The following is an 18459-nucleotide window of genomic DNA, read 5'->3' as shown; positions in this document are numbered from 1 at the left end:
AATAAAAAGAAGATCTTAAAGTCAAGATATAAAGAAATATATCTATATTTGAAGCATTATTTAACAAAACAATGTAAAAAAACTAAATAAAAAAAATAGTGCGTGGAGTCCCTCCGCGCGGAAGAAGTTAAACTTCGCAAGAAGCATCAGCAGTCGTAGAAGGATCACTAGTTCTATTCAACGACTCTTTTTCCTACTCCTCTCGCTTCCGTGCTCTGTAATCACGGTAATATTGTGCATTTTTCCCTCGTGGACCTATTGAACCAGTGGAAGTGCTTGTGGTTGCCTCATCGTCTCACCCTGGTAAATGTATTTGTATTAATAATGTATGTGAATGCGTCATAATGTAATTTCAGAAGAGAAAACCTAACAATCAATTGATATTCACAAGAGACGTACCTTGACATAACCTTAAATCCGTCGCATTGTCCGTGGGATTGTTTTCACTCATTTTTTACAATTGTTATCCACTAAATTTGAAAATAAAAAATACTACCCTATTAAATTATATGTGTATCAAAACAAACTAAAAAAATATTTATAGAAAAACAATACTTTTATGACTTTTATTATTTTTATGCTAGTGAGAACCAAAACAATATGGAAATGAAGGAGGGAAAACTGGATCCTACCTCTTGATTTCCTGGCCAATGAAAATGTAGCGTTAAACGTTTAACGCAACCTTGTTGGAAGTCGCATAAGAAGTATAACTTCAACAAGTATTAACTTTAACTAAAGAAAAAAGAAAGAAAGATTCATCGAAAAAAATTGACACTCTATAAATATGTGAGTATTAAATACTCCTATTTAAAAATTTTAAAATGTGCAGATAAATTTCTACCTCTTATCAAGATTGAAGGATAATGAATGGCTTTCTTTCAAAGAAGAATGAAAAAGATTTAAAGACCTCCATGCGTCTTTAAAGACTATCGAAATATATAAGCTAACGTGAATAACTTACAGTTAAGTCAATGAAAAACTGCAACTGACAAGAGCATAGTCAGAGTTACATTTCTTTGTGAATCAGGAAAAAAAATGCCTTTTTCTCTAGCTATTTTTAGAATATATTTTTATGATATGCGTTTGCAATTTTATATACACTGTAAAAAAATCCGGATAAAATTGCAGGAAGAAGTACCGGCACACAGGGTAATTAATTTACATTCTAATAAATATTCCTTATATTTATTAGAATATAAATTAATCATAATATCAATCATTTTTATAAGAATGATTTAATTGAATTCTGATTTCTGCGGCCACCTCAGCCTGTTTACATCTTATTGCTCACAGCTATTCTAAATGGCTGAAAGTTGCAAAGCTGACAGCTTTTGCCTATTAAGTTAATCAAAGTTACTTTTCCAAACAAATTAATCGTATATTTTTAAATACCTTGAGAACGAAGCACGGAGAAAATAAATCTGGTAAAATATCGTACTGTATGGTAATGACGTTTCTAATTTAAAAAAAGAAAAACATAATTCTGGTTTATAAGTACCAAAATAGGCGGTATTTAAACTATTCATTTTTTTTTTACTTGGTAACGGTTTAACGGAAATTCTACTTTTCAAAATTGCAGTTCTTATTCTTACACTTCAATAAAAAAAAATACAAAACTTAAAAATATATTTTACCGAATAAATGATTTTTTATGCCATGCATTAAGGTGTAATGATAAAATTACCCAATTTTACCGTACATTCTAAGTCTATATTTTATTGTTAATTTTACAAAAATAAAAAAAAAATCATTACCAACTCTTATCTGTAAAATTTTTACTGTTCCCATAAACCCAGAAATATGGTAAATTTTACCATATTCTGGTAGTTTTGCCCATACTTTTTTTCTCAGTGTATGAATACTATTCGCATCATAACCATTCATTAAACAATTATAATATATTATAATATTATAATAAACTTATAAAAATTATAAAAAATTATAATATTATTCATACCGTATACGGTATGAATAATTATAATGTAGCAATTATGAAAAAAATCTTAAAATATAAACGGAGAAAGTTTTTTTGCCTTCAAAAACTATCTTTTACTTGCGCAGAATCTATACATTTCGGCATTGTCTGAAATCGCATTTCATATTTCGGAGCACTGAAAATTCAATTTTAAAACTTATTTCAGAGGATTATAAATAACAATTTACTTATTAGAATTATGTTCAATTCAATCTAATTTGCACTATTGTGCATTACAAAAGATTCTTAACCAGACTAGTTAAAACAATATGCATGGTGTTCCGTATTTAGTGCACTTACCACATTTTTCCATTCCATGTCGGAAAAAGTATGCGAGGAAAAATCAAGCTGACCCCAGAAATTCATCGTTCACGTTCATTCACATATTCACTATGGAGGAAAGCGAGATGAAAAAAATTAAAACCAGTTCATCTTTCAACTCCTCTCTGTTTTCTACATCAATTAAATAGGTTTTGGTATTTTCAGTCCAACCTTTAGCAGTCGCTTTGAGTTAGATTTCAATACAAAGTCTTTTTCGAACTTAATAAATTATTTGAGTATTTTTTTAATTTCATTTCTGACAAGTATTCAAAAAATGCATATAACCAGCACCTTATATGTTGAGTTTTACAATTAACAGGATATTTCATATTATAATAACTATTACAATTAATGGGTTAATGGGTTAACAATTGATGGATTAACAATTAATATTAATTTAATGTTAAGAGAAACTAAGATATTAAATTTATCATTTAATTTACGAAGTGAAAGCAATATATTTTGGAATATCGGGGGGACATTTTTAAGCAAGAAACACAACTCTTAACACATGTTGAAATAATACTTATTCAACTCTCTCGAATCATTATAATAATTTTCACACATCAACTTTTACATTTCCATTGAAAAAAGATGAAAATGATGATTTATCCTCAGTAATTTGCGTTCTTTTTGCAAATTTTTGGAAATCTTCTGGAATCTAATCATCTTCCATAGCTTAAAAAAACAACTCTTGCAAAAAAGCTCATCACAAAAAAATTCTCATTTATTTCTTTGTTTCATCAAAACATTAATTTTTTTCCATGTTTTTAAGGCAAATTTACTTACATCTTTTCATTTCTTCAGACCTGTATGCCTTTTTTAATGGGATCTTCCTGTTGTTTCATTAGCTATTCGCACGAGAAATAAAACTGCAAACGGACTATCACAGTACATTTTATTTACATAAATCAACTGACTGCAGCACGCAATTTAAGCATACTTATGTAGAATATAACTCCACTTACCTCTCACATAAATTTCTATAATGGCCTATTGGCTCCAGTGGTATTATAGAGTGTGTTTTTCTCTTCACACCTTTGAGATTTGTAGCCATAACATTCGTCTACATTAATCACTTTAACTACTTCTTTTTAAAAAGAGTAACATTTGCTATAATGACTGTTTGTTTTTAAATTTATTAAACTTCCACTTTCATAAACAATGGATCGGCAGCTTCTTCTAAACGACTCCCAACATTGTAGATATAATAGAAAGGCACAATTTATCTGAAAATAGAAGAAAAAAATTGTAATTCAAATAAATAATAAATAAATACTAGGAGGCTAAGCCCCCTGTTCCCTGGCGCTGTTCAATGATTGCGTCGCAATAATTGCTGTTTTTTGGATAAAACAGTTGAAATTATTCAAATAAAAATATATGTTCTTATGGGGAAAGACCATTAGACAGTGCCAACTTTCATCTATCAAAAGTTACCTCAAAATTGATTCAAATTAACAAGTATTTAATTATGAGTATGTATTAGTGAATTGATGTTTAATAATCGCAGTGGTAGTTACACCACAATACTCCCCATCCAGAATTTTATCAGATAGAGAATTCGATAAACGGATACCACTACTTACTGTATTTGTGAAAGACCGGGAGAGCTGGATTAAGGTGACCGGATTTTTAGCTTTAACCATGAGAGCTATATTAAGTTCATGGTTGTGTGTGTGGTCACTCCTGTGTTGCTATTAACAGTCGAGGGTGTGCATGATCTCTTTCGGATATAAATTCGATAAACGGGTACCACTACTTGCTGTAGTTGTGAAAGACCAGGAGAGCTGGATTAAGGTGACCGGATTTTGAGCTTTAACCATGAGAGCTATATTACGTTCATAGTTGTGTATGTGGTCACTCCTGTGTTGCTATTAACAGTCGAAGGTGTGCAGGAACCCTTTCGGTGTAGATGAGACTGAGAAGCAACAACGCGAGGAGGACGATGACGCAGTCACAAATAGCAAGTTAACTAAACTGATCAATGTGGACCATTTATCGAAGTAGTCGTGATCATATCACGTCAGCAGGTCACCAATGTAGGGTACCTTTTCATAGATCAAGGTTGACATTGTTGATAACAACTCACCCCACATAATACGAACACTTGTGCCTCCCCTTTCCACATCCAAATATTTCCCTTATGATACTATTAAGATCTAAAAGTGAACATAAATCATTTTTCTAAGTAATCATTTTTTAAAATAAAATTTAAAGTGCACTATTATAATAAATTTGGTGGGTTCACAGCATTAATTTAATATTTTTGCTGATCAAACAGATGGATGAATTTTAAATTCAAGTTCTGCATTCATCACTTTGTGCATGAAGCTGAAAGTTAAGTTCTAAATCATTTAACGAATCTTTTTGTATATTAATGTAGTTTGCACCAAAAAATAATTGTAAAACAGTTAATAAGATCAGACACCGATGTAACTAACTTTAACTTGAAATGTAACGTGTAATCACATTATTCTAATAATAATAATAACAGAAAAAACAATCCTCTTAAACTCTTAATTTTGAAAACAAATAATAAACGTAATAATAACAGTACAGGTAATTTTAAGCTTTAAATTAGGAAGACAAAAATAATTGTAGGAATTTTACTTTATGACTTATATCAATTTTTATGCTGATGCAACCAAACCAATAAGAAAATTACTGTGGGAAAACTGGATCCTACCATGTGTTTTTTGCGGCTAATAAAAGTGCACCGATAACGATAGACAATTGCGTTATACCATTTATGTTTTGATGTTTTATAAAGAAATATTAGCTTAGCTATATTTCTTTATAAAACATCATATATTAGCTATTTCTTCAAATAAAAATTTCATTCAAAGTCTGATATTGATTTTAATATCTGTTACTGATTTTCTTAAATTTTATGTGTGCAATATACTTTCAAAATGTAATTTTCATTATACTTCTGAAACAAATATTCTATGGAAACTGAATAGATAATACAGTATAGAAAATATATTAATTAAAAGTTAATTCTTTTAAGTCCTTCAATATAGGTTTTTATACATAATGCGTTTTCGAAGTATATTTCTTGTAAAACTTGCAGAAAATGGAAATCATGGCAAATCAAATTTAGAAACAGTTTACTGTAAAAAAAATTTGGATCAAATTACGGTATAGAGTGAGGGCATTTTCGGTGCATCATCCGTAAACACCATTTTGAAAAATCCATCAATAAAATCGTATCCGAAAAATATTATACAAATATCGTTCAGTTTACTATCATCGTCAAAGTATTGTAACCAAATTTTGATGCAGTCAGTTGCACGGTATAAGTATTTCTTGATCATACTTCAAAATTTATATTGCAACTAAAATAGTATGATCTTTAATTTAACTAAACTTTGGGATAATAAAAAACTTCGCACCAAATACTGATTAAAGAGCGACCGAGCTTGTTTTTTTTAACAGTGTATGAAGTTTAATAGGAAAAAAAACCTGTCACCTTTAACATTAAACATAAGAGTTTAATTCCAACTTCAGTTTCGTTAATTTTTCAACTATTCGGTCAAAGAACTGAGTACATATTTTTTTCCACATTGCTTTACAGAAATAAATTATTTTTTAGTAAACATTCATCACTTTCTGAAATATGTTCCCCATGAGTGAAACGAAAGTGTAACCTAAAGTTTTTGTATGTTTCTATGGCAATAGTTGCGTGGATCATTCTTTGCCCTTCCATAAATGGCAACGTTTTTCGATCCAAAGATTTCCAGGTGACAAACTATGATATGATACCTAATTATATGCCCTTGCTGTTGATCTGGACGACACATTATGATGCTATTAGTCATTTTAATGAAAATAGATATGGAATTTGAAATCATGAAATATTTCTTACACTTATTTTGATATTTAAACTATAGATTGAAACGTGGTGGAAGTATTTTTAGTTACAAAATCATCTTCACTAATATGCAATTTTACTTCGTTCTTACTTTGCAAATTCCTGTAATTTAATTTTCCATCTTTGACTTTATGATAAGAAACTCGACTTAAAAAAATCCAAACTTATTGAAAAAATTAATATGAATGAATGAATTTGATAAGAAATTGTTTTAATTCTTTTTTCTTTAGATAAACACGCTAGACAATTTTTCATGATCTTTTCTATTCTGTGACACTTTGATTACTCTACCAACGTTCCATTCTTTACCCGTGCTGGTTTATGTTTGTATTGTGAAAATTTTTGATAAAACCAATTTTCTGTCTATTTTTTTTGCATTCGCGCCCCACTGATAAGCGTAATGTTTTTCAGTTTTCTATTACATGTGACAATTTTCCGCACTATTATGTTTTAAATAAATAAATGTCGGTATATTCGACTCCCCTACATACCTATATTTTTTATTAATGACAGGTACTGAACTCTCATTCCTGGCATCGAGGATGCCGGAAGTGTAGTTCATTTAACGTTTCCCGATTGGCAGCTGTGAACCTGCCTTAAGCTGCAGCTGTGCCCATCCTGTAGCGTCCACCATATAAAACGGGGGCAACCACAAACGATTTGTGGTTAAATCTTGAGGTGGGATAAATTTAATTGGTCGAATCAGAGTTCATGTGCGGAAGCCTAAATCACGGAGGCGAACAACATAACCCACGCCACAATGCCACTGATGCTCTTTCATAAGTTGCGCCACATTCACATACCAGAGGACAACGCATTCAGTGAAATATCCATGCCTTAAGCGAGATTCGCCTGAGCAAGATTCACCAAGCCGTCTCCCCACTGAATATACAAGTAAAATAACTTAACCATCATTAAGTTATTCCTAACAATTTAAGCTAGCATAAGCTTAGCTGTAGTAAAACTGCACTGCATTCAACTCCAAAGAGGTGAACCGGGTTCGAATTCCAGCTATGGCTGGTCTATGCGAATTCCACACCAGGCTCACACCGACCACAGTGTAGACGCAAAATATCCTCAGTGGTAGATGGATCATAGGTTAGAGTCCTCTTTGCTATGAGGCTAATCGTGGAAGCTTTTCGTTTTTTTCCTTTTCATGTAATCCAAATGTGAGTTAGTACCATCAAAGAGTTCTCAACGAAGGCATATTTCTCCCAATACTTGTTCCGGGAGTTCCCTTGTCTTTTGGGTTTCAAAATTTAAAGTCTACGTAGTTAAACATTGTTAGTCATAAACACAAAATTGGGTCAGCTGTTCAACGACGGTTATAAAATAAAACTGCACTTTATCGTAACATTATTTTAATTAAAACTTTGCGTTCTATTAAATATTGTATCACTATAGTTTAACAACTTTTAAACTACAAAATCTTACAATAACGCTTTGACATTTTACCTGCTCATGTATAAATGAACACATCGTATAGTTAAAGTGCTTGAATCACTTTAGAATAAAATATAATGTTCTCTGACATTACTCTGTGTAAGGTTTTAGACAGATTTAAACGCAAAAATGTCTTCTTCAAATAAGTCATCAATCATCAGCTGGTAAAAAAATAAAATAGCTTAAAGATTTTTTTCTGTTATTATCAAAAGGAAAAATACCGGCGGAAATGGTGATTTAAAACAAAACCGAAAAAAAACAAGTAAAACATTTAAAAATTTGAAGTTACATCTTTGACATCTAAGGTGTACTTATGCTGGATAAAGAAGTGAAAAGTCATTTTTGCTGCCTCTCTGGTCGATATTATTATTTTTTTACTTCGCATACCGATGCTTTTCGAGGCATTTAAACTAGATATTTTTAAATATTATTAAATGTAATAGTGCATTATATCACAAAGCTAAGGTATTAAAAATTGTATAGCATTTCTAAGTATGATATTACATATTTATAAATTTCATAACACTGATTGGCTTAATGATATCTTTCAACGTTCAATGACATGTGTAATAACATGCAGGGTATTCCGAAGCAACCATCCTTAAAGTAGTATTTATTTATGAGGATAGAATTTATTTGTTTCTTTATAGAAAATTAATTTATTTGTTAGTTTTTAACTCTTTAGACTTATTTTCCTAAATGCATAAACATTAGAGATCGCAATTTGTTATCATAAATTGAAAAAAATAAATTTTTCAGAGTCTATCGAATCAGAAGTGAAGAAGGTGAGATTAAAAACAAAAAACCTGTTTGATAGCTGGAAGAAAAAAACAAAGAAGAGTTTAAAGGTGAAAATTAGAAACACTTCGAAATTTCATCAGGTATTCAATCTTGTTTGATGATTTTTCTTACTCTGAGAACTACGAAAATAAGACTAAATTTACTGTATTACTGGCTCTATGGAACACCAAAACCTCGTTAATTTTTGCTGAAGCACTTTAATAATTTTGGTAAAATTGGCAACAAAATGCGGTTTTGTAAAGGTGATAAAATTTGGTAAATGTGGTAAAAATTTGCAATTTTATCATGTATACTTTTAGAGCGCGGCATAGAAACAATTTATTTGGTTAAAATTACTCTTCAGTTTCGTATTTTTTACTAAATGTGTGGTAGTAAGCTCTATAATTTTGAAAAAAAAAAGGTTTTCCTCTAAACCGTTACCATATTAACAAAAAAAAACTAAGTGAATTTCTTAAAAACCGTTCGGTATATTTAGGTTTCATTAACTAGAATTTTGTTTTTCAAAACAAATGTCATTACTATACAGTGCGGTAATTTTACCGGAATTTTCTCTCCCCGTGTAAGTTTAGCCAAAACTTTAAGTATTAATTTAGTGTTTATAAGCAAATTACGTGCACAAAAAGTTTTATTTTTTAAAAAGAGAAACAAAAAATAATATTTGTTTACATACAGCAGACCTCTAAAACACGTGCAAATGACAGAATCCACTTATATTATTTGTATCACGTGGATAATGTGCATCTAACTTTCTTGAGAGGCAAGTGACATTTGTAACTGTTTTTAGATCATAAAATAGAAGAAAATGTTTTAAAATTCTTCGGTGGCTTTATTGAAGTACTAAAAGATTTTTATTCATTAAACTGAACTTAGAACCATAAAAAAATAAATTCTAACAGCTATTAAAAAATTTTATTCCTGTTTTGTATCACTTATTATAAATTTTATTCTTGCTTACTCTTGCTTTATTCCTGCTTTTTAATAAGTTCAATGCTAATAAAATACTTGTTTTTCATTAAAATGCATGGAAACAATAAAAAATTGCTGTATTCTACTGTATATGTTGTATTTGTTAGTGAAATTTTATATGAATCCATATTATTAAACTTTTATCATGCATCAAGGAATTATTGACGTGACAAATTTATTATATTTTTGAAAATGAAAAATGTTTACATAATAAATAAATTATTGCAATAATTTATTATTAACACTTTTATCAATTGTTATTGGTAACCTGAATATCTCCTTATTGCATTGAATTTATATCCTCCAACAATTATTTCAAGGTTTTTTAATATTTTTTTTATTAAACTGAATTTAAAGTCATAAAAATAAAATTTCCTTCCCTATGGAACATTTTATGCCTTAACAAAATTTTGCCTCCATCTACGTTACTTGATCTGTATTATGCAGCTTGCAATTATACTTGACATAGGCAAGATTATGTTATTTAATGTTAATTATCAGTTACTTGCTCCTTAAACGTGCAATATAGTAATAAATTCAATTATCGCGGTTGGAAAATCCTTTTAAGCTCACCTAAGCTAATATGGCAAAATTTTCATTAATATTCTTCGGACTAGAGTTGTTTATTAAGTTCGACTTATAAAAAAAAAATTATTATTCCTGTAGTGGTCAAACTGTTGTAAATCTTTCACCTACCTTGATTACGTGACAATGAATATTCTTTGACTGCTTAAAAAAGTTGTTGAATTTCAAATTATTGATGTGAATTATTATAAAGTTCTATTATCTGATCGTACTATTTTAACTAAACTCTAATAATTTCCAAAGGGAACGAAGCAGTGAAACTGATAGGATTTTCCATAAGCTTAAAACAAATTAATAGATGGGAAAACCTTTAAAAGTGTCTTCTACCCGTTTGTGTAAGTAAGATTTTAAACAGAGTAAGTAAAAAGTTAGATTTTAAACAGAGATGTGAATACAGATAAATCTATAAATGATACAAATGAGGAAAAATTACCAATTTCTTAAGGTTAAGCTTTTCTTATTTTAAACATAAAAGTATGTTTTGCTTTGTGTGTTGATTGAAATAAATAGTTACAATTTTAAGCAATAATAAACTGGAAAAAAATTATAATCTCAAAGAAACGGTATAAATTAAAATAATAACAACTAAAATAAAAAACAAAAAGAATTAAACTACAGACACAGAAACTAAACTGACTTAACTAACAAACTGAAGTTAACTGAACTAAAATAAAAACAATACACAAAAATAATACAAAACAACTTAAATTCTTTAAACTTAAATCATATTGCACCATAATTTCATTCAAAGGCAACGCAACCTTAATCAGATGCCTAGTAGAACCAGATTAATTTAAGTTTTATAACGCGATATTTTAGATGAACAAAATGTAATGAATCAAGGAGAGAGTGTAATAACAATAAAATATTTTTCAAGAAAGTAGTAACAAATAAAAAGAATTTAACAAATTATTTTTCGCAATAGTCTGTACACTCAGGAATAAAATTCCTACTTATTAATTATATATATATATATATATATATATATACATTTTATTTAGTTTTGAAAAAACATTTGACTTAGTTTTGAAAAAACATTTATCTAATTATTATTTCACTAAAACAATAAATATTCTTGGTCGGCAGTTCCGAACGTATTTAAAAATTTGAATGTGTACCAGTGGGTGCATCTAATCCTAACATTGAATGTATCCTAAGTTACACAGCCCATTCGGGATGAAAGAAACTTTGCTTTTCGAGAATAACATTTGAGTTATTAATTTATTATTGTACGAGTAAATTAGATTATAATAATAAAAGCAGTTGTTGCTTATCCTCTTAATCTGAGATATGTCAGATAAGCTCCAGAAGATCACTGACCGCAAGAAATTCCGCAACAAAAAGGGGATCCGAGGTAAAGTCCAAGGCGAACCGGAATATGTTCCATCGAGGTTGATTGAACACAGCATTTTTTGCAAATAAAGGAGGATCTTTCTGCCTCTCTCAAAAGAAAGGCACTTAAAATGGAAACTTGCAAATCTGGCCATAGTTATCTGGGTTCCTCGANAGAAAAGTACACACCTATTTAAAATTTGGTTGTATATATATATATATATATATATATATATGGTTGAGCAATTTATTAATTTACGTTTCAGCAAAATAACTATAAATAAGATGGCATTAAAACCGCTTATTAACTGATTATTGAATTAATTAATTGCTGAATATATTTTCTTACTAACTGGAAGCAGCCAATTATAATAAAACTTGTTCTATGTTTCACCTGGGTAATATTTCTTGTTTATAACATTTTCTAACGAAATACATTTCAACTAAATACATTTTCCTATCAATTGTATAAATATTATTTCCCATTTTTTACGATAATAATAATTGTATGAAAAATATTTTCTGCTTATTATGTGAACAGTAATTCCCACTTATTATGTTAATATTTCTTATTGATTATAAAATAATATTTCCTACTTGTTTTATGGATAATATTTCTTACTTATTATCAGAATATATTTCCTATTAACTAAGTCAAAAATCTTACGTTTTTATTTATAAATAATGCTTCTTATTTGTTATCAGAATATATTTCATATTTAAGTGAAAAATCACTTGTTTCTGTTCATGAATAATATTTCTTAATTATTATCAGGTTATATCTCCCATTTAATTAGGGAAAAATCTTACCTTTTTATTTACCAATAATATTTCTTATTTATTTTATTTATGATTATCTTGTTTATTATAATAATAATATTTATATTTTATATTAGTTTTGTTTACTTAATTTAATCATATTGTGTTTTTCATAATTTTGTCTAAGTTCAATCACATTTATTAATATATATCCAGCACATGTAATATCTAAGCTTAATCGTATTTATATTTATTAGTATACTATGTAACCAGATATATTTTATTATTTAAATAGCTGCAAATAACAGACAATAAATGCAACTTTTATAAATATACGATATTTATTTATTTACGTGCAAATAAATGTATATTAGAAAAAAATACGAAATACATTCAAGATGTTTTTGCTTTCTTTTGTAATACATAAAGAACCGGAAAATGTTCGACAACATAAATCCATATAAGACATTTCTCATCCAATCTATTAGCCACTCGACTTATTTGAAGTGAATTTCGAACAAAAAGGCCTCATTGAGAACAAAGTTCGAATAAAATTGAAAAAGGAAGGTAAGCCGATTAACAACTGTAATGATGAGTTTCCTATGGAAGTCGATTGAGCTTATTGCTTTTACCTGGATTTTTCGAACATTTCCAAAGGAGTGGTTCTAAAAGCTATGTCCTGCGGAATCTTCTAATTGGAAGATTTAAGCAGAATGATATTTTTTATTAGTTTTGCTGGAAATTTCGAAATTGAACGCTTTATTGCTTAGAATTTTTTTTTTAAAAAACAAATAAATATCTTTATTTGGTAAATTATATACGTGGTTTAAACTTAAAGGGAAATAGTTATTTGATTTCATATTACTAGTTATTATGTTAAATATTGAATATTGGTGTTTACTAATCTTAATCATTTTCTGAATTTTATCTATTCGTATTTGTGATTTTGCAATCCTTGAGTTATATTTTGTTATTTTGGTCAATCATTTTGTCATGAAATTACTTATTTCTTTTAAAAAAAAGTGAGCTATCAAACGCTTATCAACTGCTTTATAAAACTGCTCCCTCAGTCAGTGCTCATGTAACTATTCTTTTCGCAATTTTTAAGTTTATATGGTAACGGTTTACCAGTAATTCGGGTTTCAGAATTATAGTTCTTATTACCACACGCTTAGTAAAACAAAACTGAACACACGCTTAGTATACAAAACTAATACGAAAATTTAGGCGAGTTAGTTTTATGCCATGCTCTAAGGTATCATGATGATATTACGCATTTTTATCGCATAATATGAAACCAAATTTTATTGTTAATTTTATCAAATTTATTACCAAACCACTTTGGTAAAAATTGTAGAGTAATTTATTTATAAAAATATTATAAGATGCAAATGTAAAACTCATTAATTCACTGTCGCGACTAAATCGAACAGCAAAATCTATTTTTAACTTTTATTCCTTATTTCTCTGTTCACAAAAATGGCTTAGTTACGGGTTATACTGATTTTCTCGATCCTTTTCGGCCATTAGTTACATCCAAATTGTTTTTTGGTTATTTTATCTTTCGATAAATTGCTCTTCCCCTGCTCCTAACTGTCTGTTGGGAACAATTCAAACACTTTTTAATTTGACTTTTGATTAAGCTGGTCATTGGGATATTATCGCCCGTGGCTTGCCCTTATTAATCTTATCATACAAAATTTATTATTTCGCTTACAAAGTCTTATTGATAAAATATACTTTTAATGTTGTATCTCGCCCTCCACAAATACTTCTGGATAAAAGTTTTATTAGAATTATGATCCAGTTTTCATCTTCAACTATCATTTTCATAATCCAGTTTTCATCACAATCTTCAATTAGTCAATTATACCATACAACTGCAACAGCACCAAATCTCGTCATTCTGTAACCTTAGAGCGAGAAATATGATAAATTTTGCTATGTTTTGGATACTTTTATCATTCTTTTTTCGTAGTTTATTGATTAAAATTTCAAATAGACGTCTACGCTAAGAAATTGCTACCTGGAAAGGAACGTTTTTTACATTGCACTACATGACATAAATTCGATAAATAATTCTTTCTATATCACTATATATAGAGATATGAACCACAATGACTCAACTAGAGACCTTGCCTTCCAATGAGGTGAGCCCGGTTCGAATCTCAGTGATGGCTGATCGATACGAATCCGCATCAGACTTGCACCGACCACAGTACTGACGGGAAATATCCTCAGAGGTAGACGGATCATGGGTTAGAGTCTCTTTGCAGTCAGGGTAACCGTGGAAGGTTCTCGCGGTCCTCCTCTCCATGCAACGCAAATGTGGGTTAGTTCCATAAAAAAAGTCATCCACGAAGGAAACATTTCTCTCAATACTTGATCCCTTGTCTTCTGGATTGGGTTCAAAATTATAAGACTACAACATTAACAGTCGCAAACCAAAAAAAAAATGGGCAGGCTATTCAGCGACGAATATAAGATAAAATATAAGTAGAGATAATATAGATGTAATCTATATAGTTTCTATATAGAGATAATTTTTTATATATCTCTATAATTTACAACGAATTGCATAAATACTCTGTGATTTTGTTTATAGAATAATTAGAATTATTCTAACGTTCATTTCATCAATTAATTTAAAATACATCTAAGGTCTCATTTTCAATTAAAAACTAAATGGCGCAATATTTCTTTTTAGAGTTCGAAAAATAAACACACTGTTTAAAAAAAGAACTTTTAATAAAATATGTTTTTAAAAAAACTTCTCAGTTGCAACAAAATATTTGTCCTTGTGTTTTAAAAATGTTATTTCAATCACGTTGTTCTCTTTCAATTAGTATATCAATTGATTTTTGTCGAAATTTAACAACACAAATTTAATTTAATTGATTACACAGCAATGTTTACCTAGAACAATGAAATTAAATAATCTTTTTGAAAATAGTTTCGTAATTAATTTTAAGTTCACATCATTGTACATTAATCTTAAACCTTAAAAACATACTCTAATCCATGCGAAGAAAAATTACTCTGCCAGCTTTGGGAGACACACATTTATTCATGAAAATCTTAATCAACTGTAAACATTTTTCACTTACTAAGAAAAAGTAATTATATTTTTAATTGTTCTTATGCTATAAATTGCGAAACTTCGCGATGAAATTCAGAAATGAAATATTGCATTAAATATACCTTTTAAATAATGATGAGATTTCATATGCTTCTGATTTATTATCTGCAAAAAAAATCTTAAATATATTAAAAGACTAGCGATAAATTTAGATTTATTCTGGAACGACTTCCTATCAAAAATTTTTAAAGCTTGATGAGAAGCTATTTGCTTTAAATTACAGATATTTCAAGACGAAAAAAAGGAATATTTTTGAAAAATGTATCATAAAACGGGAAAAATTAATTAACATAAAAAATAGTCGGAAGTCTAAAAGCTAAGATTAATAAACATGCTTTCTGTGAAGTTAAGCACTTTTAGCTTTTGCTTACCTTTTCCCGTGAGGTTAATCACATTTACTGCTTCATTTTTCAAAATATCCAGATTGAAAAAAAAATTTTTGAAATTGTCCACATTCTTTCTTACGAAATATGTTTTTAAAGTTTTTAAGTTTTTCTTACTTTTAATTTATGACTTTACTTGTTTACGGAGGAAAATATTTTAACCCGAGTTAACTTTGTTTTTGTTGTTTAGAATTTAGTTAAAAAGCAAAATACAACATAAAATTATCAGTGTAAGTTTTAAAAGCTAGAGTAAAAATAAACGTTTTTAATGTTCGTTTCAAGTTCAACAAATTCCTTTGATTATATTTTTTTTGTCTAGCATACACTTTTTCATCAGAGTTTTAAAGAACAAAACATTATTTTTGCAAAGATGCTGCAATTATGTTCAAAAATATGTAAAAATAAGTTAGTAAATTTATCAAACAATTTAATGGAGAATAATTAAAATATCAAAATGTAAAAATTTCAATAAAAAAATAATGCAAAGTTAGATATTTGTTGTTCTCTTTAATTGTATATAATTAAATATAATTTTGAAAAGTTCAATATTAAATAAGTGTATAATTTTTCGAAACTAGCTATGTTTCACCCCCTTAACAATTGTTCCAAAAAGTCAGATACACATTACTTTCACGAGAAGATGTGAACAGAGCATGCATAAATTGTAATAACACTTTTTACTCCATCTGATTTTCACTAAACTGACAACAATGCAAAGATAGTAGCAATCAGTTTTTTTAAAAAAACAAAACCAACAAGTTTTTTGAACTACTGTCTAGCTATCACGAGAACTTCTCCCGAGTATAAACCTGAGTTCGTCTGCTGTTATTAAATAATATCATTTCTTATGACAAAGAGTTAAAGAAATGACGTTACCCCACCAACCTTAACCAATGCAAAATTTTTACCTACAACACTAGACGAAATTGGACTTGTCTTTGAAACAACACTTTCCATCAGAACGTGATTCTAGTGTCTGGAAAAGTTCTCGCGATAGCCAGACAGTACAAAACAATTCTGAGATCATGTTTGCTCATAGAAACTGTGTCTCGTTAAGCACTCTAGCCTTTGAGGTTAGTGCTAAGTTTTGCTTGAAAACTTTAATCGCTTCTCTACAGACAAGCATATACGTTTTTTCCCTTCTATCTCCGCAAAAAACTAGATATAAAATGAAAAAATTTTAAAAAATATAACTAAAAATGTAATTTAAAAATATAATTAATAAAATTATTATTGAAAGAGTTGCTAATCGAAAATTGTCGATTGAAATATTATTTTTAATTTGCTCAGTTGTGTTTTCAAGTATATATTCATTCCTTTTAAGCTCTCCATTACATGCAGGGGCCAATTGATTTTTTTTTAATTTCAAAAAAAATTTTAAACTTGTACGCTACAACAGATATGTTTTAAGAAAATAATTTTTTTTCAACAACAATAATTTTACTAATTATTTCGATTCTTTATCATTTTCTTAAAATACCTTAACATAAAAAAGTAATATAGATTAAAATTTTATAGATTAATAAAATATTAAATAGCTTCAATAGGTTTTTTCATGGTTTTTTTTTTACCTTTCCGAATGAAAAACAAGATTAATTTCGCGCAGAAGTGTAAAAATTAACTGACTCAATACAAATACACATTAAGTTTTTTTCAAGTATTCATTTCCAAAGAATATTTGCTTTTGGCTCCTTTTGTTCCAAGTCAAAGAATCTCTTTCAATTACGCTAAGAACATTTCAATTTATAATAAGCGGTACCACCACAATGCTGATTGGAAAATCAAAACCACTACACTCTTACACACACACAAATCTTATTATCACCCTTATCTATAAATTAGATCAAATATTTACATAAATGTAATGGTTATTTTTTTACCATAAATTATTCCATCAAATGATTAGATCCGGAAACTCATTTTCTACTTGTCTGAATGTGGTATATTATACATTGAATATCGATATATGTATGCTTTGTTTCCTTTAAATTCTGTATGAATTCAAAGAACTCATACATATGGAAAAATTTCAAATAATAATACATTGTTGTATTAAAATTACATTCATGCGGGACAAGATGTTCTCAGAATGAATAGATTAAAAATAAATAATTTTGAATTACTTTTTTTCATTTAAATTTACCGATGTGGCTTTTTTCGCATTTTAAATTATGTAGCTCTATATTAAGATGAATAAAACCTTTGTATAGATGATAATAAGAGATTAAAAACAACGTTATGTCACAGTGGTTAAAATAACACAGAAATTTCATTGCTACATTATAATATCATCATCAGCGCCAAAATGAAATGCTGACAAAATAGTGATAAAAATGTTACAAATGCTAAAGGTTTTTCTAATAAATTTAACTTCCAAGGGAAAATTAATAACATTAATGTTAAATGCTTTTTTTAATAAACGATATTTGACTTTCAATGGAAAATGAAGAATATTTCTAGTGTTAAGTGTCATTTTTTTAAAAAAACATTTAACTTTCAAGTAAAAACTGAAAACTTTTACTAATCTTATATGTTTCCTTCATAATTTTTTTATTTCAACTGAAAAAGGAAGAACATGATTGTTAAATGTTTTTTTACAGCAGTATTTAATTCCGCACTGAAGATTGCTCTAATGTAGCTTCAAAATTTCGAAATTTTTAAGCTATTTTAATTATTTACAAATTTTTATCTTTGTATTTATATTTTATAAGCTAAGTTACTAGACGATAATTTGAAATTTTACAAAATACTTGTTAAGAAACTTTTCTACCTAGAAATAGATTAAGCTATTTAATTAAACTTTTACTATTAATTCATTCGAATATTACCAATATTGGTAAAACAGGATGATTTAGTTATTATATATATATATATATATATA

General features: G+C 28.4%; 1 protein-coding gene across 3 annotated transcripts in view; it reads right to left on the bottom strand.

Moving 5' to 3' along the window:
- The window catches only part of LOC107445120 (potassium/sodium hyperpolarization-activated cyclic nucleotide-gated channel 2-like), a 627568-nt gene that overhangs the window by 494323 nt on the left and 114786 nt on the right, over positions 1 to 18459 (bottom strand). For all 3 annotated transcript variants that reach the window (XM_071178704.1, XM_071178703.1, XM_071178705.1), the window contains exon 2: positions 3265 to 3525. In XM_071178704.1, the coding sequence (XP_071034805.1) occupies positions 3265 to 3353 (89 nt within the window). In that variant the 5' untranslated portion in view covers positions 3354 to 3525. The remainder of the gene's footprint in view (positions 1 to 3264; positions 3526 to 18459) is intronic.

The sequence above is a fragment of the Parasteatoda tepidariorum genome, chromosome 3, assembly GCF_043381705.1.
Source record: "Parasteatoda tepidariorum isolate YZ-2023 chromosome 3, CAS_Ptep_4.0, whole genome shotgun sequence".
Lineage (NCBI taxonomy): Eukaryota > Metazoa > Arthropoda > Arachnida > Araneae > Theridiidae > Parasteatoda > Parasteatoda tepidariorum.
This window is presented reverse-complemented; position numbering and strand designations above follow the sequence as displayed.